The 23,176-nt window shown below is 35.0% G+C and overlaps 2 protein-coding genes across 3 annotated transcripts in view; one reads left to right on the top strand and one right to left on the bottom strand.

The window, feature by feature from the left end:
• The window catches only part of LOC149490700 (LIM domain transcription factor LMO4), a 141,884-nt gene that overhangs the window by 64,848 nt on the left and 53,860 nt on the right, over window positions 1-23,176 (bottom strand). The gene's annotated exons all lie outside the window — the stretch shown is intronic.
• LOC149490701 (uncharacterized) lies at window positions 13,050-13,958 on the top strand. Its single transcript, XM_089710311.1, has one exon. The coding sequence runs from the start codon at window positions 13,050-13,052 to the stop codon at window positions 13,956-13,958; it is 909 nt and encodes a 302-aa protein (XP_089566437.1).

Here is a 23,176-nt window from a genome sequence, read left to right as displayed (position 1 = left end):
ATTATACAAGTATACAATTCACCTTGACGACAGCCGGCTAGAAATTCTCTCTCCGAGAGAATACACTCAATATTTCGGTTTTAAAATAATTGCATCCAGCACAATGGAGGTAATATGCATTTAGGTTACGCTTGCAGCAAATGTTGTGTTTTCTTTTCGAATTTCATACAATTACTACGGCGGTTTTAATTTATTAACATCTTGCGTTTAAATTAGCCTCTAAGTGCAGTTATTTAATGAAATATATTACATATAGCAATTGCAATGTTCATTTACTTATAGATTTGACAAAGTATTATTCTGAATTCGTTTGAAAGAAAACATTAGGTATAGGCAGGTACTAAATCTAGATTTTGGGCAGTCGAGCAGTTTGGCCTTCACGTCACGTTTACATTCTAGCAGAAGCTCTAATTACTATTTTTAAATTATGACATGTAAATCATAGGAAATATGCGCAGGCGCATGCTATGAAAATGAGCGTAAAATTAATATTAGGTCAAGGATGCCATCAAAGTAGCACTTGGCTTCAGACCAGTGTGTATTTAATGACACTGAGAAAATATTCATTTAATGCAATTACCGCATAGATGATGTAGTTTTTTTAAGTCACATTTTTTTTCATTATTGATTGAAGGATTTTATCATTTTCAACGTGAAGCTGATGAACTAATTCTCTAAATAGGTAATTCATAATATTCAGAATTAACATATTTTATGTTTTCATTTCATTTTACTAACATATTTTTCTACTAAAATATTTTTCATACTTCCGATACAATATTTAATTAACATAAAATAATTGCAATGTCATTTACACATATATTAAACAAAAAATGTTGAAATAGCATGATAAATAATTAATAAAAACTAATTTAAAATGAAACGTTTTAATTGTAGAACCCTCTCACATAATGCCCTTTATGAATAATTTGTTAACCCCCCGATTCAACCCCATTTTCATTATAACTAATTACATTTTCTAAATTCTACTATTGTATGTAATGTAAATGTTAGGTAACCAATCAGTTATATTAATAACGTATTGAAATGGTAACGTTTCATATTTTAATGTAAAAAAACTTTTTAATTGCCGAAATCTTTGTATGATATCACATCAATTGATTTATTTTTAATTTATAAAATACTGGCCTTAAAATCAACGTCATATATCATCTAATTAATAAGATATTAAATGATTTTCAGAACGTCCTTGTGGCATACAATTTTAGTGGAGAGCGATTATTTTATTGACTGAGCGGCTGCGTAGGCGCAGTAGGTATCCCTACAAGCCGTAAATATATTACGAGCAGTCATAAAAATACATCTAACATATTTCCAACACTTTGATTTGACCCGTTTACACAGATCAAAGCGGATAAATAAAGATTATCAAATCCAACGTCATAAGTGCAAGAGAATTTTTATATTGGTGAGATTTTTGCGCCACTTGCTTATTGAAGCTCGGCGTCAATTGGCTAATTAAATACGATAGTGTGATGTTTTGTGTCGATGAGTAAATCTGAGTCCAATTCGTTGGACATTTATCGAAAATTTTAATTAACCTAATGATATTTTTTTCTTGTATTTTTTAGCATAGCTTTCAAGGTATTCCAGGGACAAGTCTACATTATTATAAATGGACCAACACAAATATATCAAAAGATGTGTAAGCAATAACTTTTAAAACTTCTTCAAATAAATAACAGTCCACTCTTCTTTATACGAGCTTCAAGCGGGATTAATCAAAAGATCGAAGTCACGTATACGGCGTGGAGTCATCGTCTCAAATCTCAATGAACTATCTTCGATGGCGCACTCATTCACCAAGATTGGTCGCGCACTGATTACCACCTGGCCACTTCAAGTCTTATCTAGTTACCGCAGTACGACCGTACGACGCCGGACAATCTACGACCAGCCGATCTGTCGCACGCCTCACAAAAAGTGCCCACAGCTCGTTTTGACCGAATTTCCTCTTTCCATTCACACCTTTTTATGAGTCTTTTTTCATGAATGAAGTCGTGTTCGGGATAATTATTGAATTTCGCCGATTCGTTACGAATATCGATGAGCCGGAAGCCTATTGGCGCGGGTGATTGCATCGAGTGAACAAATTCCGAAGATCAGAAAGTAATTTTATGGTTTTTAAAGACAATTTCTGTTTTAATCTCTTACTTATGATGATTTATTTTTTCGTGCATACATTATTGTTGAATCATACGATGAAATTAAAAGAACAATTTTACGTTATAAATCCGCACTCTGAGTATGTTCATTCAAACAGATTGCGAGTGAATTACCAATAATATTACATTGATTGTTAGAAACTTTGATATTAAATATTTAAGTAACATAATGATTTCTCAAGAATGCGAACTTGATCTAGATATTAACGGCTCAGTAAACACAGCAATCATAACCGGACCGAACTATAATAACATCGTGAGTATTCTACAATGTACACTCTAATTAGTTCTCAATAACTGTAATATGTATTGTATAATATATTTAGTACAACAAACAGTTCGCAGCCGTCCGCGTCGGGTAGATATTAGAGCGGTATTATAAAACGAATCAGTGGTAATAACGCAGGGGATCTAATTAAATTGCCGCCGATAATAATGGCACTCGGCTTCCCCTAGCAGACCCCTCGACATTTATTATTCCTGCAACAGTTCCCCGGAACCGCGTGCTCCAGTTTGTTCAACATGGAAATGAAGAATTGTATGTGCAAGTAATGACTTTCATTGAAATCTTGCCGTTTGTCTGATGGAGTTATCATCCTTTAATTGCTCTCCATTGAAGCTCGGCTAATCAACGTGGTTAGTGTGCTTCACTTTGTTTGTTGCGATGTTTATCGTAGATAAAATATTTTAATCATAATTAATTGTATACAAAAATGCAATCGAATTCTCGTTAATATGTGATTAATTAAGATAAGAATTTTTAAAATTTTCGACGGCAAGGTTGCTTTTAAAACTAGATTATACAATTGCGTAAGATGACGAGGGATTTGTGTCAAGCGATTTGATTCCAGCATTGTATTAACCCCGATTTCGCACGTCCTGCACCGAACTGTCGAATGCAATCTACGGTAATTCATACGCACACCTTTATATTGTTATATCTCCATTTCATTGCTCGCTTGGGACTACATCTGCTCCACCCCACCCTTCCCCCTACGTCCATTAGTGTTTTGTGAATGATTTAAAAGCTCTTTCGGATAACTACTCTGTAAGTGAGTAATTTAAGACTTGCTTCCCATTTTATCAGTGCTCCCTAATTTTGAGTGCGCATTAAAACATTATATGACGGGAATATAGCTGATGTTGGCGTCGGGAATGATTCGAAGTGCTTTTAAATTTTTAATCTAAAAACATCCGTGGAATAAAACACGGATGTACTGCATTAAATCAGCATAAAAGTAAATGTTTTCATTACATTACCTTCAGCTATAAAGGGCAATACATTATGAAAATCTCAATGCCGATATGAACAGCATTTAGCTTGAGTGCTTTGTGAGGCCCTTCTAATTAAGTAAAGGTTAGATTAGATTCATAAGAGTAATGAGTAAAGAGCGAAGTCCAATTAATCAAAACCGGGTATTTACAAAATGTATGAAAAGATTATTAATAAACCATAACATAGTAGTTAAGTTCTTGGAACTATTTATACCTACAAATGTGAATAGCAAATAACCTAAATGGACTAAATGGTCTTGAAGCACTAGGGAAAGTTCAATACTCGGCCCTAAAAGAAATGACAGCGCGAAGTACAGGTACCTATAGCTACTTAGTAGGTTGTTTAGGTAACTATATAGTCGTTTCGACAACTTGTTTCACAATACGGTCACTGGTAAATGCTTTGCTGGTGAATATTATTTGTACGTTATTGCAATCATAACATGTATTAATTGTTGGGTATCGTTTAAAACTCCTTACATATTTTTTTTTCATTTGGTACAGTGAATACCTTCTTTGAACTGATCTTTGAGAAATAAAAATAATTACAGCATACGTCATCCAAAATTAAATTTATTAAATTAAATTAACAAACTTTATGAATCAAATTCGATATAACCGAACAATTTACGCATATATCATAGAAAATTGTATTGGATAAATATCGAACTCGAATCCATTTCATAAAGCCGGTGTTACGCTCAATAATTTATAGGGCCTGTAAAAATGTCTGACAAAAGGAATAACCCCCTACCATTGGGAAACGGAAGAAAATCCGTCATCTCCCACTCGTAAATAATACGCGTCGGTACATGCAAATGAGTGTTATGTTAATTTATCGGTGGGATGGGGCGGTAATGATAAGATAAGGCTTTTGTTGTGGCAGGAGATACGCCTCGTGGGTCGCGCCGCGCCGCGACGCTGGTTCTGTTTGCCTGGATGTATACCAGCTAGAAGAATTCAAAGCTTGGTGATACATGTAAAATATGATGTAGGTACGTACCTATTTGTGAGTAAGTAGCACATATTTTGTCTTTAATTTGCACTATGGTTAATCTGTTAAATAAAGGCACTTGTAAAAGTTGTGTTTTGAATTTACAGCCATGATCCTAGATATTACTCACAGTATTTACGCGAAAGCACCCGGGTTTCGGATGTCGCACGCAACACGAGCATTAAAGTACAAATAAATGACTCATAAATGGGCAATCATACATTGTCTACAACAATCGTATCAAATAATCGTCAATAGATTTACCATCGAGATATCGCTTCATAGGCGCTAATAGCCCAACAATTCTCGAGATAAACTTCGCAGAATCGATTGTCGCTAAACGATAGCTGTCATCGTGTATCGACAATAGAGTAGATTGGGGTAAATTGCCAGATAAAAATAATTTATCTGTGTTTGTGTAGTTAACGAGCGGCGCAGCGGGATTCCCTCACCCCACACTTCCCCCATAGACTGTACGACGCCGTAACTATTATTATTTTAATCATTTCTATAAGACAAATCTGTATTCACATGTGCACTATCATAAATAAAGAATATCGGTTTTAAATTGCGCATACGCAATGAGGCTTTGTTTTGAGTTGAGGTGAGTAACAAAGAAATGTCAAGTATGCTAATGTTCGAGGACATAATAGTTTGCCTTCACTTCTAAATATGTGAGAACGGTGACACAAAATTGTGTATTCTTTTTCGTGTTACTGGAAACACGTTTTGAATGAATATTTCAAGTACATTTAAGAATTGTATACTTCTCGTATATGAGTAGGTAGGTTCAATATAAGTTTGGTACTAACTAACAAGGGATTGTAAACATCATGATTTAGCGTTAATATAACAATATTAATAAGCAAACAAAAATGATTCATAGTAATAAAGCACATAAGTGATAAGTTACAAATACATTAGCGAGTAACCGTCATAATATTGATATTAATAATTTATAACCAATTGGTTCGATTCACACACATCTTCGCTAATTATTATGATAAACGCAAAAGAGTGTTCTGTTAAAAGGATTCAATAAAAACTGAAAAGCTCCATTAGATAATATTTATAATGAAGTACTTAATACTGCAAATATTAACCTATGCCTAATAGGTATCACTATTTTATCATTTTTATTTTTTTAAATATGTAGCTAAAAATTGCTTCTTAATTGAAATACATTTGAACAACTACTTACATAGACCTTATAGCATTTAAATGACTACATGTATATCCTAATTCCTATCACAGAATTCTACAATACAGAATGAAAAAATCGCAAATCAAATATCCACATAAACATTTGTATTTCGTAACAAGTTCGCAGTAAAAAGATGCGTAATTGATTACATCGACGCTCATTTGGCTGATTGTATGGGACTCCAAATTGCGTATTTAACACACGGGAAGGACCCTCGTGAACGTTGCCAATTTAGACACCCCACTCTCGCACTTATTGAACTTATATTTAAATAACTTTTATATCTTCCATGTATACAATGCTTAATTATAATCTAGCTTAATTAATAAAGCAAATACATACATTTGTTAACGAAAAAACCTCTCCCTTAAATGACTAATTTTCGACTAATAACGTGATTAGGCCGCCTAATAAACTATACTGTTTTTTTTTTGTAACTATACATCTAATCTAATATATATTATAAGGGCGAAAGTTTGTAAGGATGTATGGATGTATGGATGTATGGATGTATGGATGTATGGATGTATGGATGTTTGTTACTCTTTCACGTAAAAACTACTGAACCGATTACAATGAAATTTAGCACACATATAGAGGGTAACTTGGATTAACACATAGGATAGGTTTTATCCCGGAAATCCCACGGGAACGGGAACTATGCGGGTTTTCCTTTGCAAACGCGGGCGAAGCCGCGGGCGGAAATCTAGTTAGCAATAAGTTTCCCATATGTATAGTTTTATCGAAGAGTAATATATAAATAAATAAAATAAATAATTTTCAACGATCAAAAAGCGTCACAATTTTCGCGTTTATTATAAACAAACAAAAGGCTTATAAACTTATTAAAGAAATATATGTTTAATATATTTAAACTTTCAGATTTTAAAAATATATTTCAGAGAAAAAAAAATATAATGTATAAAATAATAATGTGGTACTTTATCAGCCAACTTGGTGATCAAAATTCGGTGTAGTGGCCTGTAGTCTGGTCGTGCTCCTGAAAGGATTTGTTTATAATAAAATCGTTGAGTAATTGACAAAATTTCAAAATTATATTGAGAAAATATGAATGCAAAGACACTCGCAAGACCGTTCTTGTCGCATGTCTATTTGCACTAGTTGTTTTAAAATAACATACAAAAATAGACTTCACGATTTTTTTATGATAATGATGTAATAGTTGTGTCGGGTATATTAATAAACAATATTGCTTTTATCTATACATCGCTTCAAGTGCCAATTTATTATGTTAGTACATATTTAAATTTCAAATGAACGCAATCAATTTAAAATGTGTAAACTTTTTATGTAAACAGTGTTATTTTACTAATATGTATTAGGAAAAACATTTATTTTTTGTTTGAAATGACTTCATAATTGTATTTAAAGTCAAGACATAGGTACATATCATTTCTACCTCTAATATATAAAGTTATTAGATGTTCAATTATTTAAAAGTCCACACTACGGAGAAGTAATAATAATAAAATAAGTATTTGACCTATGTGAAGTTGGCAACTAACTGAATAAAAATGAGTGTTTCTCAATTCTATTCGATTGTACTAGGTTTGTACCGGATTGTACCGCTATTTATTTCGTTTGTACCCCAAAGGGGTGGGGAGAAACATAGGGTCGTAGTTATATGGCAACTAACTGAATAAAAATGAGTGTTTCTCAATTCTATTCGATTGTACTAGGTTTGTACCGGATTGTACCGCTATTTATTTCGTTTGTACCCCAAAGGGGTGGGGAGAAACATAGGGTCGTAGTTATATGGCAACTAAGTGAATAAAAATGAGTGTTTCTCAATTCTATTCGATTGTACTAGGTTTGTACCGGATTGTACCGCTTTTTATTTCGTTTGTACCTCAAAGAGGTGGGGAGAAACATAGGGTCGTAGTTATATAGTTCGCTGCTAACTGAATTAAAATGAGTGTTTCTCAATTCTATTCGATTGTACTAGGTTTGTACCGGATTGTACCGCTATTTATTTCGTTTGTACCCCAAAGGGGTGGGGAGAAACATAGGGTCGTAGTTAAACTGAATAAAAATGAATGTTTCTCAATTCTATTCGATTGTACTAGGTTTGTACCGGATTGTACCGCTTTTTATTTCGTTTGTACCTCAAAGAGGTGGGGAGAAACATAGGGTCGTAGTTATATAGTTCGCTACTAACTGAATTAAAATGAGTGTTTCTCAATTCTATTCGATTGTACTAGGTTTGTACCGGATTGTACCGCTTTTTATTTCGTTTGTACCTCAAAGAGGTGGGGAGAAACATAGGGTCGTAGTTATATAGTTCGCTGCTAACTGAATTAAAATGAGTGTTTCTCAATTCTATTCGATTGTACTAGGTTTGTACCGGATTGTACCGCTATTTATTTCGTTTGTACCCCAAAGGGGTGGGGAGAAACATAGGGTCGTAGTTATATGGCAACTAACTGAATAAAAATGAGTGTTTCTCAATTCTATTCGATTGTACTAGGTTTGTACCGGATTGTACCGCTTTTTATTTCGTTTGTACCTCAAAGAGGTGGGGAGAAACATAGGGTCGTAGTTATATAGTTCGCTGCTAACTGAATTAAAATGAGTGTTTCTCAATTCTATTCGATTGTACTAGGTTTGTACCGGATTGTACCGCTATTTATTTCGTTTGTACCCCAAAGGGGTGGGGAGAAACATAGGGTCGTAGTTATATGGCAACTAACTGAATAAAAATGAGTGTTTCTCAATTCTATTCGATTGTACTAGGTTTGTACCGGATTGTACCGCTTTTTATTTCGTTTGTACCTCAAAGAGGTGGGGAGAAACATAGGGTCGTAGTTATATAGTTCGCTGCTAACTGAATTAAAATGAGTGTTTCTCAATTCTATTCGATTGTACTAGGTAAACGAAATAAATAGCGGTACAATCCGGTACAGCCTGAAAATCAGCGCTGTTTTTGTGCAGCATTTTGCTGAGGCTGTATCCGTTTGCTAATCTTAAGATAAATTTTGTAATGTTGTTTTGGCTGTGTTTTTTGCAATAAATTTATTTTCTCTCTTTCTTTCTTTCTTTCAAATAAAAAGCGGTACAATCCGGTACAAACCTAGTACAATCGAATAGAATTGAGAAACACTCATTTTTATTCAGTTAGCAGCGAACTATATAACTACGACCCTATGTTTCTCACCACCTCTTTGGAGTACAAACGAAATAAAAAGCGGTACGTTCTGGTACAAACCTAGTACAATCGAATAGAATTGAGAAACACTCATTTTTATTCAGTTAGCAGCGAACTATATAACTAAGACCCTATGTTTCTCCCCACCTCTTTGGGGTACAAACGAAATAAAAAGCGGTACAATCCGGTACAAACCTAGTACAATCGAATAGAATTGAGAAACATTCATTTTTATTCAGTTTAACTACGACCCTATGTTTCTCCCCACCCCTTTGGGGTACAAACGAAATAAATAGCGGTACAATCCGGTACAAACCTAGTACAATCGAATAGAATTGAGAAACACTCATTTTAATTCAGTTAGCAGCGAACTATATAACTACGACCCTATGTTTCTCCCCACCTCTTTGAGGTACAAACGAAATAAAAAGCGGTACAATCCGGTACAAACCTAGTACAATCGAATAGAATTGAGAAACACTCATTTTTATTCACTTAGTTGCCATATAACTACGACCCTATGTTTCTCCCCACCCCTTTGGGGTACAAACGAAATAAATAGCGGTACAATCCGGTACAAACCTAGTACAATCGAATAGAATTGAGAAACACTCATTTTTATTTAGTTAGTTGCCAACTTCACATAGGTAAGTATTTGAAATGTAACAAATCGTTAGTGTAAAGTTGCGAAGTATAATGGGTCAATTGCTATATTATCGCTGTGCAAATAATCCCGCCCTTTTTTTTTTTTTTTTTTTTTTTTTTTTTTTTTATAGTGGGGAAATCTTCTTAGATACCCCCGGCTCCCGGGGATGGAGCCGTGGTTATGTCGGATTCCTACCGACTAAAACCCCACTCTGTTCCATCGCGCTGCTTTGGACGGAACTGCGGGAACGGTTACGACTCTACCGCGTGTCCCGCCCAGCAGATGCCCGTTTCCAGGCCCACCACTAGAACCCCCCTCGCTGGTGGCTGCTGGAACGAAGGCTTACGCCACCAACGCGCAGACAATGGATTTTTCCCCGCTCCATCATCCGCGTTCCCCCGAACCCCCGACCCCATCACCGTCCGGCCGGAGGGGGCACGCCGGAAGGTCCTCCGATGTGTGAAATACACGTCGGGGGACCCTCCGGCGCACTTTTATAGAGATTACCTCGCAGCCCCCACCTCAACAGAGGTGGCGGCCCTCGGTCCGGTCCCACGGACCGGATTACGAGTTGGCAGACGGCCGTTTTACAGCGGCCGCCGCTCCACACCTCTCTGCAAGAGTCTCCGCGCGTCATCACAATGACGCGTCGGGATCCCGCCCTCCGCTGCACGGCGTGGCTTGCTGAACCAGCGAGCCCGCCGCGCCGCGACCTCTGGCCGCCATCCACCGCCGCATTAAAGCCGGCTCCTCTCTGGCCCACAAACAGGACCTCTGCCGTCGGGTCAGTCGAGGCTTTCCAACCCCAACTGCCGTTCAGCGCCACCTTTGCCTAGTGGACACGGGGTCCGCCAAGCCACGACCTCTGGCCGCCATCCCACGCCGCACACAGCGGCCGCTGGGCCACACCTAGCCCTGGCCGTCGGGCCGGTCGAATCTCCCCGACTCTAAACCAGCCGTTCAGCCCCTCGCTGGTCCAATTTCGCTTCACTCAGAGGGCCATAACTCTGAGCTACTGAGCCCCTCCGCCGCGACAAGGCCTGGACCGTTGGGGGGAAATAATCCCGCCCTGCACAGATTAGATAACTCCATAAGACATCAAACTTTGTGAGAAATAGCCTTTTAGCAATAACGTTATACTGATATATAATTTACCGTTTTAATAACCTGGTTTACATTAAGAACCAACTTTGAACAAAAACAAGTTGACGTATTTTTCCGCGTTTCATTAGGTATTGCATTTTTACTTCTCAGTTCCTTTACAACTATTCATCATATTTCTATATGTGGTCACTAATTCATGACTTCATTAGAACGTGTGCGAAACATTGCATAAATTTACAATTAATAAAGAAACATAATCACAGACAATAAATTAAAACAATCCAAATCAATAGACATAATCTATATCTATTATTGGGAATGAATAATCAAATAATAGAAGTGAACAGCACACTACAATTTGAGTGGAACACGGAAACGGTTTGTCAAAATTTGTATCATTTAATGAATGCGCATAAATTGATGAAAACGGTATGATTTTGCAGGAAGCGGCCGGTAGCCATCTATGCACATCTAAATTGAGAGTAATCGCTCGTTTTAATATAATATGCGTCAGCTGCAATCTATTTGCAGGCACACCGGCAAATATTCGCAGTTTTTACTATTGTTCATTATGACTTTGTAACTATCACAGCGAAACGTGATTGAAATCGTTTTTGTTTTAATTTTTTGACATCCTATCTCGAGAGTTGATTACAATGGTTAAACTATGCCAAATCTTGTTTGTTTTTTAATGAAGTACAATAAATAATTTGTGATAACACAATCAATATATTATGTTCTTAAATTTTTAACCATTCATTTATAGAAAAGATTTCAATACAACACTTTTAAAACCGGTTCAAAACTGGAAAGACACTTTTGCAATGTATAATTACCCACATCGGAATGGAGGCCCAAACGTGGACGAATGTGACTTATTATTCCACAAATATTTGTCGTGTTTATCATCTGTGTCCTCAAGTGGTATCTGTCAATGGGTCAAGGACATCGTCACTCGTCACCATCTTCACAGATGCCTTGTTTTACTCGACAGATAAGCCGTGACGACGTGGCGCAACTCTATGTTGTCATACTAGTACATGTACATAGTTCACTATACCGGAATATTTATACAAACAAATTAAGCATCAAAAACAACGCTAGATAGAAACGCAAGTTAATATGGATATTAATTTTAATTGATTAAAAGCTTAATGGGGCTGAATAAAGTATGGTTATCAATGACTCAGCCATAAAAGCAAATAATACCATTGTCTTCATTATTATAAAATTAATATCAGAGATGACTCAGCCATCAAAATAAATCAAATTAGACGCTTCACTATATAGGAAACAATGAAACAAAGTATGATGTTAAAAGTCGCAATTAATGGAAGACAATGAGGCAGAGACTAAAGACTGAAGTCTCATCAATCAGCGATTCAGCTCTTCTATCTTTGCTTGTTACACATAATTAATCATGAAATATAATTAAAATTCTCGATGACACGCCACAGTCCGTAAATTTGTTTGAAGATTAAAGGACACGGAATCCTTCGATCATTCTTGAAGTTAGTCCCGGCCTTAGCAATGTTAATTGAAATTTTAGTTGGAATTTTTAATGTCGTCGCGAACGCTTTTAATTTTAGTTACCTCGGCGTTTTTTTTTTTTTGTATACTTCTTAGGTGTAGATATTAAGGCATATTGTTTTTTAAATGGAGAAATATACAACGTCAGGGTACGTGGTTAATAAAAAGGACGTTTATAGATTTTAATTTGAGAATTTTACTTTCGAGTAAACTTCCCAGTTAGATCGAGACAGAATAACGTACAATTACATTACTTTCTTCTGAACTATAAAATGATTATAGTTGTAAATTCCTTTACAGATTATCCCGACAGTTATGGCATATCATCTATTCAAAGTACCACTTACCATCTGCTCTAATTGCATTCATATGTTTGTTACTTTCATACATTATTCGCTCCGGTAATCAATTTTTCATTGCAATGTATGTTGTTATCAGTATAAGTGGCCGTGCCTTGTCAACACCGTAAAGTAATATTAACGAGTGTGAGATAATGTTAGATTTGAGGCGCCTGCCGTCTGCCACACTGTAATTACCTAGTGACTCAGCACAGCTTTGTTCAGCATAGGATCCGCGAACAAACTTGTTTTAATTAATTTCGTGTCTCGAACAAGCCTGAAAGCTGATTGTTATCTACTTAGTTGCTGTTAGCGCTCCGGACTCTGATAATGAAGCAACATATTGTAAAGTTATGATGTTGATGGCGATTGTCTTCGTAGAAGGATCTCCTTAGTTAAAGTGGGGTCTTATGTCCCATTATGGATATATTATGTAGTATATTCGTTTAGTAAGATAGGCTTTTGTAAGTCAAATTGGACATTGGAGCTTACGATAAAGTAGTCCTCTTCCGCTCGGATTGTGTTAGTGTTCAGACGTGTATTTTGCTGCGCCGCTTCTTTAAAACCGGTTTACCTTGACTACTTAAACTACGGACTTTTTCAAAAATGTCAAAAGTACAAAGATCCCCACCCGGTAACAAAGTGCACCATGTCTCGTCTGAAAATGATATTACTAGACTTGATCCCGAAAATACCTTAATTGGAAGAAGGCAAAAGAGGCTTCGTACCGATGTTCACTCCTCCGAGGAGAAATCTTTGAAAGAAGAACTACTTGCTATGCTTACTACTTGGAAAAAGGATCAAGATATGACATTCCAAGCTATGAGAACTGAAATTGCTGAGTTGAAACAACAGTTAACTGGAATACAACACCAAAATACAGAATTAGAAAAATCTATCAATTTTTTGTCACAACAGTATGAAGATATCAAAGCAAAACTCTCCTGTATGGATAAAGAAAGGCGTGAACAAGTGCTACAGATTTCTACTTTGGATAATAGAATTGATGATATGCAAAAAAAGGCGAAGTTCACAGTTTTGGAGTTTCGTAACTTACCTCAAGCACAACAAATAAAGTCTGAGACACAACAAGATTTATTTGATATTGTTCAAAGAATGAGTAATGCATTAAATATCGAATTACAAAAATATGACATAAGGGATATCTTTCGAATAAAAGGAAAATCTGGTAATTCAACAATTATAGCAGACTTTACATCCGTGTTAACTAGAAATAACATTCTAAGTGCAGTGAAACAGTATAACAAAGATAACTCACAAAAATTAACCTCCTCGTCTATTGGACTACCCGGTCCAAGCTCACCAATATTTATATCTGAGAGTTTAACAGACAAAGACAGAAGACTATTTGCTGTGGCGCGTAACAAAATTAAAGAATTAGGTTTCAAATTCTGTTGGACAAATAAGGGAAGAATTTTTGTGCGTAAATCTGAAGGTTACCCTCGCTATGAAATTAAAACGGACTCTGATTTGTTAAAGTTAAAATCAACCTGACTATATTATTATTTGTGCCAATTTACATTTGTATTGTTTAGTTTTCCAATAATGTATTTTAAAGTCTTAGATATATTTTTAATGTACTTTTCTCAGTGTATCCAAAGCCTTATCACTTACTCATTACATTATGAAATTATTTTACATCTACCCACACTAACTCGCATAGCTACTTATTACATTCTGTACCCTATTGCAAAGACAGAGAATACAACTACCATGTTTAACTACACAAATCGTAAAATTATAAATTTCTTCATTACTCAAAACAAGCGTTTATCTTTACAGTTTGAGTGCATTATAATATTATTTGTAGCCTTCAATAGTTTTGTGGTGACATTACATATATATTACACTAAAGTGTTATTAAATTATTTATTTGTATTGCAGTTTGTTAAACATCCAAAACAGATTTCGATCTCTTCACTAATGCTGTGGTATAATATTATGTTTGGCAAAAAATCAAAAAAGTTAATTATGGATTATTTTTTGATACTAAACATAACAATTATAGATTATTCATTTGCTTTGTGTTTAATGGAAATTAAAATTCAGTCATCTTCATCATGTGTGTTCAACGGTTACGGGGCCTTGAGATTTAATTTTATAAATCATGATATTTCTGGTAAGTCAAGTTGTTACCTCGTTAATTATTTTTTATTCAAAGTTCAGTTGCATAAAGATAAATGTCGTTTCACTAGACTTTTGATACCAGAAAATGACATAAACTATACTTATAACTTGAAACAGTTTATGTTAAAAATCTATCGATATAAGTTATTGGACCTGTTTGTGAGTATTTATTCATCTTACTCGAATAACATAATTTTATATCCAAATTATTTATTTGTTACACAAATTGCATTTTACCAAATTTCCGTCTTAAACTCATGCCTAAGGATTAATTATTACTATTTTCTAGTGACAAATTTTTATTCCGGCCTAATGTTCATCTGCATTCTTACTGTGTTCGTCACTTATGTAACGTATATAGTGTTATTTTTTAAGGAACGTAAAATTAAAACCATTTATAATACACCGCTAACTAAAACTTATATTGTATATCGATTTAAATTATTTATTTTTATTAAAATTATTGCGTCTTGTCTTGAGGTTTTTGTTATAGATACATTGTGTATATTTTTATTTCAAATTCGCGGCGATTAATGACTACATAAATAATTTGGACGACACCTCCTTTTACGAAGCTATATCTTGCTCCCCTGAGGATTGCTCCCACTTACTGTCTTCTGATAATAATCATCTTAACCTTACAATATTATCACAAAATATACGTAGCATCAAGGCGAATTTTTCGGGACTTGTGACTTTACTAGACAGAGTAAAAGTATGGTGTGATCTTATTATTTTATCTGAATGTTGGCTATCTTGTAATCCTATTATTCCAAATCTGGATGGCTACTACTCCCATTCAACTTCTTGTAACTTTAATCAAAACGACGGGGTTATAGTTTATTATAAAAACACAATAAAAGATGTAAAAATCGTTGAATTTCATATTGACGAAGCTAACTGTTTGCTTATATATATTGGCTGTGACTTAGTTATATTAGCGTTATACAGACCCTATGCTTTTCAAGATCCTTCAAATTTTCTAGTCTCGTTGGATAAAGTTTTAGCTGACCTAAAATCTTATCGGAATATTGTGTTGATTGGTGATATTAACATTGATATTAGGCCTAATAATACATCCAATCACACATCATCTTACCTCGAAATTCTTGGGCACCACGGTCTCTTTCCGGGCCATTCTTTTCCTACTCACGGACTAACGTGCCTTGACCATGCCAACATTAAGACTCGTTCTCCGGCAAAGATTTTTGTTTTGGAATCAACTGTTACAGACCACTTCGCTATTGTATTGTGTTTATCACAAAAAAAGCGGAAAGAAGCAAATGACTCACTTTTCACCAAAATAAATGAAGATAAAATAACTTCTGCTCTAAACTCAATTGACTTTCACCCTGTTCTTTCGACCCTAGATGCTAATCAGGCGGCAGACGTATTTATAGAAATTATCACCTCCGTTATATTATCCTGCTCTATTGCCCTTTCATTACCCCGTAGACGTAGGCCTATCAAACCGTGGGTAACTCCAGGATTATTGAGATGCATGCGTCATAGAGATAATCTTTTCAAAAAACATAAAAAATCGCCAAATGATGATTTATTGAAGCTGACCTATAAGAGATATCGCAACTTTTGTAACGCGTTATTACGTAAAGCTAAGATAGATTATGAGAAACTTGAATTTGCTAAGGCAGGCAAAAACTGTAAACAATTGTGGAAGGTCATTAAATCTGTTATTGATTCCAATAAACCGCAATCTACAGCTCACTATCTAATATCTAAAAATGAGTATACCTCTATCTGCGCCATTAATAATTATTTTGCCAACGTTGGAAAAAACTTAGCGGAAGCAATCCCGTCTTCACAGCATAGTTACGTTGCTCCTGCTCACCACTTTGAATCTTTTGTTCTCTTAGCGACGGATGACAATGAAGTCCAGAATATCATTAATTGTATCAAGAGTGACTCCTGCCCTGGATGGGACGGTATCTCGTCTGCTTTTTTAAAAAAACATGTTAAAGTTCTTCTTGCCCCACTTACCCATATTTTCAATCTATGCCTTACTACCGGTACTTTCCCTAACGCTTTCAAAAAAGCCCTAGTGCTTCCAATTTTCAAGTCTGGGGACCGGAACTGTGTCGAAAATTATAGACCTATTTCCATTCTTCCAGCTATGTCCAAAATTCTAGAAAAAATTATAAACAATAGACTCGTAAATTACTTAGAATCTCGCAAACTTCTTTCGACTAATCAATATGGTTTTCGTAAAAATCGGTCTTCCACAGACGCCGTTAACAACTTAGTAAATCACCTTGTTTCACAAATGGACAAAAAAAAAAAATGTATGGTGTTGTTTTTGGATCTTGCTAAAGCTTTCGACACAGTTTCGATCCCAATCTTACTGTCTAAACTGGAGGCCCTTGGAATAAGAGATCTTCAATTATCGCTGTTTGAGTCATACCTCACTAACAGAACTCAATGTGTTAAAATTGGATCTCTTACAAGCTCCGAGCACCTTATTTCTTATGGCGTGCCACAAGGCAGCATCCTCGGCCCGAGCCTATTTTTAATTTATGTGAACGATTTGTGTGATATTAGATTGCAAAATGGTGTAATATTCTCTTATGCAGATGATACGGCTTTGGCTTTCTCGTCTAAATCATGGCTTGAAACTTATAATCTTGCACAGCAAGGTTTCAACTCCGTTTTACATTGGCTAGATAACAACTTGCTGACCTTAAATGTTAAAAAGACAAAATTGGTAACTTTTTCAATACGCAATGACATATCTGATACTAATCACCTCCAAATTTTGGTTCCTTCTATCACGAATCCATCGAATCCAGCTGTTATTGAAAGAGTATCATCTATCAAATATCTCGGCATCATTGTTGACTCCTCGCTAGCTTTTAAGGAGCATATAGAAACTGTTGGGACTAGGATACGAAAACTTATGTATATTTTTAGGCAACTACGCTCATCAGCTGACAATTCAATTATGAAAATGGTATATATAGCGCTGTGCCAGTCTGTTATTTTGTATGGAATTGAATCTTGGGGTGGTACATATAAATCTTATCTAATTCAGCTTGAACGTGCCCAAAGGGCAGCTTTGAAGGTTTGCTTTCATAAGCCTCGATTATATCCAACAGCAGAATTATACAAATTATCTCAAGTACTAACAGTTCGCCAATTGTTTATTCTTAAAACCGCTTTAAAACAACACAGTTCCACTCCTTATAATCCCCTTACTGAGCGTCGCAATTATATAGTAGCTCCGACAATTAGATTAAATACATCGTTCAGTCACAGATTCTTTTTATTTCTTGGCCCTTACATTTATAATAAACTCCAAAATATTCTATCTGTACATTCATTAAATTATCACAAACTGAAAATATTACTTGATAGCTGGCTAAAGGGACTTTCATATGCAGAGACTGAGACCTTTTTAGATTCATTTATCTAATTTGTTCACATTAAGATTTCAGATGCACACGCACTCAAACTCACTCACACTCACTCACACTTCACACTCACTCAATCTTCACAATCACTCACACTTCATCCGGGTACACTTTTGCATGTTTAATTTTAGTTTTTCTTTGTATTATTTTATTTTATATATATTTTTTTCTTTTGATAATGTAACTAAAGTAATTTGATTTTTAAGTTACATACATATTTGTCTAAACTATAATGTTCTGTTCATCCGAGTGGTGGAGACCTGGTGACCCATATTACAGGTTTTACACCTACCATGGGCACCAGCTTTCCACACCTGTTGCCTGTTTAATGTTATTATGTTACTGTACATGTACTGGAAAGAAATAAATGAATTTATTATTATTTATTATAAAGCTATCAAAATTGCTACATAAAAGAAAAAAAATATAAGCATCAATTGATAATAAAAAAATATTCTAGAAAGGAGATTACGCAACTGCTGTGATTTCACCCCAAATAAGATCATTTAAGCCCTCTGAAACTTCTTTGACTTGCATAAAATTTAATAATTTTGTTACGACAAGGTTTCTATGCTAAAATCAAACAAATATAAATACGAATTTACTATAAGATAAACTCCAATTTATTGATGCATATTCCTATTGATAGTTATCCTCCATCTTCCTTAGTGCGTTTATAATTTCACCAAGTTGGACGGACGTGTTTGGGGCGCCGGTTGCCATGGCAACGGGTGAATTATGCACTGTCCAAGGGACTGTCTTTATATCGTTAGTAGCAATTCGTTATGGACAGTAATTTTCTAATATATGAAGGCACATAAGAATTATAATACCAACTAATGAAAAAATTGAACAAATCAAAATAATTTTTATCTATTTCTTAATATAAATCAGAATTATTAATAGATATTTATAGTAATCGAGTTGTTTAAACTGGTTCTTGTTATTAATGTATTTAATGTAAACATATATTTATTAATGTATTATGAATAAATTTATGAGACAGATTAAAATACTTCTTTGATAATAGTAGTCACATGTTTCATTCGACTAATATTAAAATTAAAATTGACACATCCAAATCGCTTACAACCCATTCAATGACAAAACAAACTATGTATGTATAAACATTAAACAACATTAAACTTATTCATCATTAATTTTAATAACAACCTTTTTGATACGCCTTTATATTATTTATTGATTCTTCAAATTATAATTAGTAGCAATTACGATATCAAATTCTTGACCGCACCACAATTTAATACCATGACTAGCTAAAGTTGATTGCCCGCACACAGAGTCCGTATCTAAGTCATCACGGTTTACATGGCTGCGGAAGCATGGAGTCTCTCTGCTAGCTGGCTCATAACACAGCAATGGACTAAAAAACTTTGACTAACGCTAGGTGACTAATAGTATACCTAAGGATGAAAGGTTAAAAAAGGTTCTCGCATTAATAAACGAATTATAAGTGGCTGTTATTTCAAATGTAAATTTTAATAACGTTTTAGCTGGCCTATGATTATGATCGCACGTGATAGATTCGACGATGGAGATTTTCCTATACACGTTTGTGTATCCTTGTTTGTTTAATTGTGCAGAGGAAACCAGACGTCACTTTCTAATCTCCTTATAATGTATCATCATCACCGACTATTATTGCGAACCGTTTCAAGGAAATTTCAAAACAAAACGTTCGCTTGTCGAATACTTCCTTTTCCTATGTAATCGTGTTTGAATTAGTATTTATTATTGAACTAGATTTTAATGAGGTCGAAAATCTAAATATATGAAGAGTAATGGATAAGTTCCTTAAATAAATTGATAACTCCAACGGTATCTTACAAAGCAATGACCCTTCATAATTCGTTAAATATAATTTTAGGGACCCTAATTTATTTGTACAATTATTAGTTTCCGTAACAGGGGACCGTCATTCAAACAGAACAAATAAACTGTGGGAGACTTTGTTTATTTTTGTTTAAGACTAAATTGGTTCTTCTGAGAATACGCGGTAAGATCGGTAATCGCTAAGTAAATAAGTGAACACTATGCCCACCAAAATACAGAATCCTTTTGGAAAAACTAACATTCCAAAGGCAATCTAGCAATACATAATATATATACATCCTCAACCAATTTGAGTTTATAAGATTTTATACAATTAAAGTGGCACGCCCTCGCTTCGGTTGGGAGAAAAGAAAAAATATACGTTTTAATAAAACAACCAGTACAAATTGACCTCTCTGATGTATGACAATGTGAACGTCAAAGAGACCAAGCTGTTATTCCGGATTGAGACAATACAGTGATTTTAAAATCTAGCACTTGATATGCATAGTTTTATTAATAGTTTGAGTAAGGAAAATATGAATAAGAGGGAGCGCGCACGAGCAACTTTGTCCCCGCAACTATTTTGTCTCCGCAACTATTTTGTCTCTCCCACCTATGGGCTAGTATGAAAGAGCGCGCACGTAGCGACGCAACTCCCCATACAAATTGATGGGAGAGACAAAATAGTTGCGGAGACAAAGTTGCTCGTGCGCGCTCGCTCTAACATTAATTATGATTTCGGTTCGATTAGTCGCTATTAAAAGATAAGCTTTATCAGACAAAATAATATTGAGATTAGTTGCAATTTAAGCTTATAGTGATAAGTTCCATGGAAATAACAAGAAATATTAATTAATATCTATTGTAAGATTCGCTGCCAAACGCTGTGGCCGACTTCGTAGTTTATAACCTGTAATCCAAACCAGTTTGCCCAACGTGGCCTGAGCGGAGAGGGTATGATACCAAAGCAGGTGTACTGAGCCTACTGACTCAATGAGAATTCCAATTCAACCATATATAGCCTTTAAAAGATTTATTTTACTCGTCGTTTCATTTAAATAATGTTCCACAACAATTATGCGACATGCCCGAATGTAGGTTTATAACGTCTTGAGACTTTCCTACGGCAATTGAATTGTTTGTCAGAATGTTCAAAATATATTTGTATATTTTTTATTTAGACAATCGTTGTAATGTTTTAAATGTTAAAACAATCCTATTAATAAAAAAAACCCACATTTTGATACATTTCGAATGTAAGTTTTTAATGTATACAATTGTTGGGTTGTACCTATCCACGAATATAAAAATACGCCACGTGAAACGGATACGGTTTTACAATATGTAGATAGTTGTTTTATTATTATTAGAAGATCTTTAAAAGTATTTTGTAAAGTGAATTTAAAGAATGCTAGACAAATGTTTCTTGTATCAAACAGTAATAATGGATTCAAGAACAAGTTTGGGGTGGCGTGTCTATAACGCATCTTTAATAATTTAGCGGCCCGGGTCCCTGCCGGCCCTACTTGAATAATGGATGCAACGATAATATGAGTAGACCGTCTGAATATTTTCATGCATATGTCTATATTATACTTGGATTATTAAGTAATGCATTATAGACGTTCAGCGTTTACAGACGATCTCATGGTATGGTGAGATTGTAGAATTTTGTCAATAATATCATTGATTGTTTGGTGTTTATTGTAGAACATTGATTTTCTTGTTAATTACGTTTAATTAGTGCGGACATACTTTTCTTGATTCACAATAATGAACATTTTATTAAGGAAAGCAATATCTACCTATAGTCTTCATTCTTCTACAGTAGTCTATATTCTGTTGCTTTATCCGTCAATTAAATTTAAAAAATGTTAACAAGCACAAACACAGTCGTCTGACGTCTCTAATTGGGGTTAGAATTATTGGTTGTTCTGTTATTATTTCTCAATTTGACCGTTAATTTATAGACGTATCGTATATTTGCATGAGGGTGCACTAGAATGCATTTAATTCGTTAATAAATCAGACGGCGGGGGTGGTCGGGTTCATTAGATAGATCGCCTGGGGCCTTCCGGGCTCTCCTGCCCACTCCATCCGTCCTTCTGTTGCTCCATACATTTAATTTGGCAAGGCTAACGCGTGATAGCCATTTCTTGAAATAGATATTTCACGTCTACAATAAGATGAGGGTTTCCGAAGTTTTGGCGCTACCCAATCATTAATAACTTTGGTATCGATCTTAATTCAATCATAAGCAATTGACGATTATAATTTTCCGTGATCCGTATTCGAACATTAACAAGCGCGCTTATTAAAGGCTTGAAAAAGTTTTAATTTTATCTTCTATTAAAATAGTTGTACCGCGTTGAAAATCTTACTTAAATAAGTTATTAATTGGCTCTCATAACTCGAGCTTATCGCTGGCATAAATTAAGGTAGATATTCGCGCGCGGGCGCCTCGTCCACGCACGTAGTAAAACTTTTAATTGCATTCGGCTCTGTCAGTGTCGTCAACACTGAAAGTTATGAACACCCCAACAACTATACTCATTAAATACATAAAAATGTTTACTAAACTTATAATAGAATGTTTAAGGACGACATAAGAAAGTTTTTTCAGCAAATTAAATTGTCACTGTTTACGCAGTGGGCAGGGTAAACATAAAACAATAGAGGCCAGGACCGGACGAGAGACTCATTAATTTAGATGATTGTACAATTATCTAAATATAAGCGGAGCGAGACGCCCATGCGGGGGCAGGGTGTAGTGTACTTCAACCCGAAAAGGAGGGAGGGGAGCGGGCACTCGTTTTTAATTAAACCGGCGATGAAATGAAGTGGTCCATGTAATATTACTTATATATATTGTAAAAATTAATTTCAACTTATCTCGTTAATAAAGTTTTTATAACACCCAGCACAGGAATTTCACTTTATTGCCATCTTTATTAGTTTGTAATAGTTTGACGTGTTTACATTTATTAAAATAATTTATGGCTTCGGGATATGGCATACATTCTAGCCCAGTATTCATAACTTGAGTAGCTGCGAGTACTTGGGCAATAGGTACAATTCTTAAACTCCGCTATATTGAAGTCTCTGCAGAAGGGTTGTACGCCACGGTCCGCTTCTTTATTTGTTTTTCGTTAAAGCTTTAATTAAAAGTGGGATTATTTTAAAGAAAACTGCTGTTCAAAGTAAATAAATCTGTGATGGTTTAATTATCTCTTTGTAATTGAGTTTTACCTTGTTATTACATGTTTCATTGAAATTAACAAAAAATCTGTTGTTGTTAGAAAGTATTCTGACTCTGTTTCATAA

The sequence above is a fragment of the Colias philodice genome, chromosome 2, assembly GCF_061535455.1.
Source record: "Colias philodice isolate Cphi_HAF_F1 chromosome 2, ilColPhil1 Martin Lab GWU primary, whole genome shotgun sequence".
NCBI classification, from domain to species: domain Eukaryota; kingdom Metazoa; phylum Arthropoda; class Insecta; order Lepidoptera; family Pieridae; genus Colias; species Colias philodice.
Note: the sequence above shows the minus strand (reverse complement) of the source record. Positions and strands in the feature narration are given on the sequence as shown.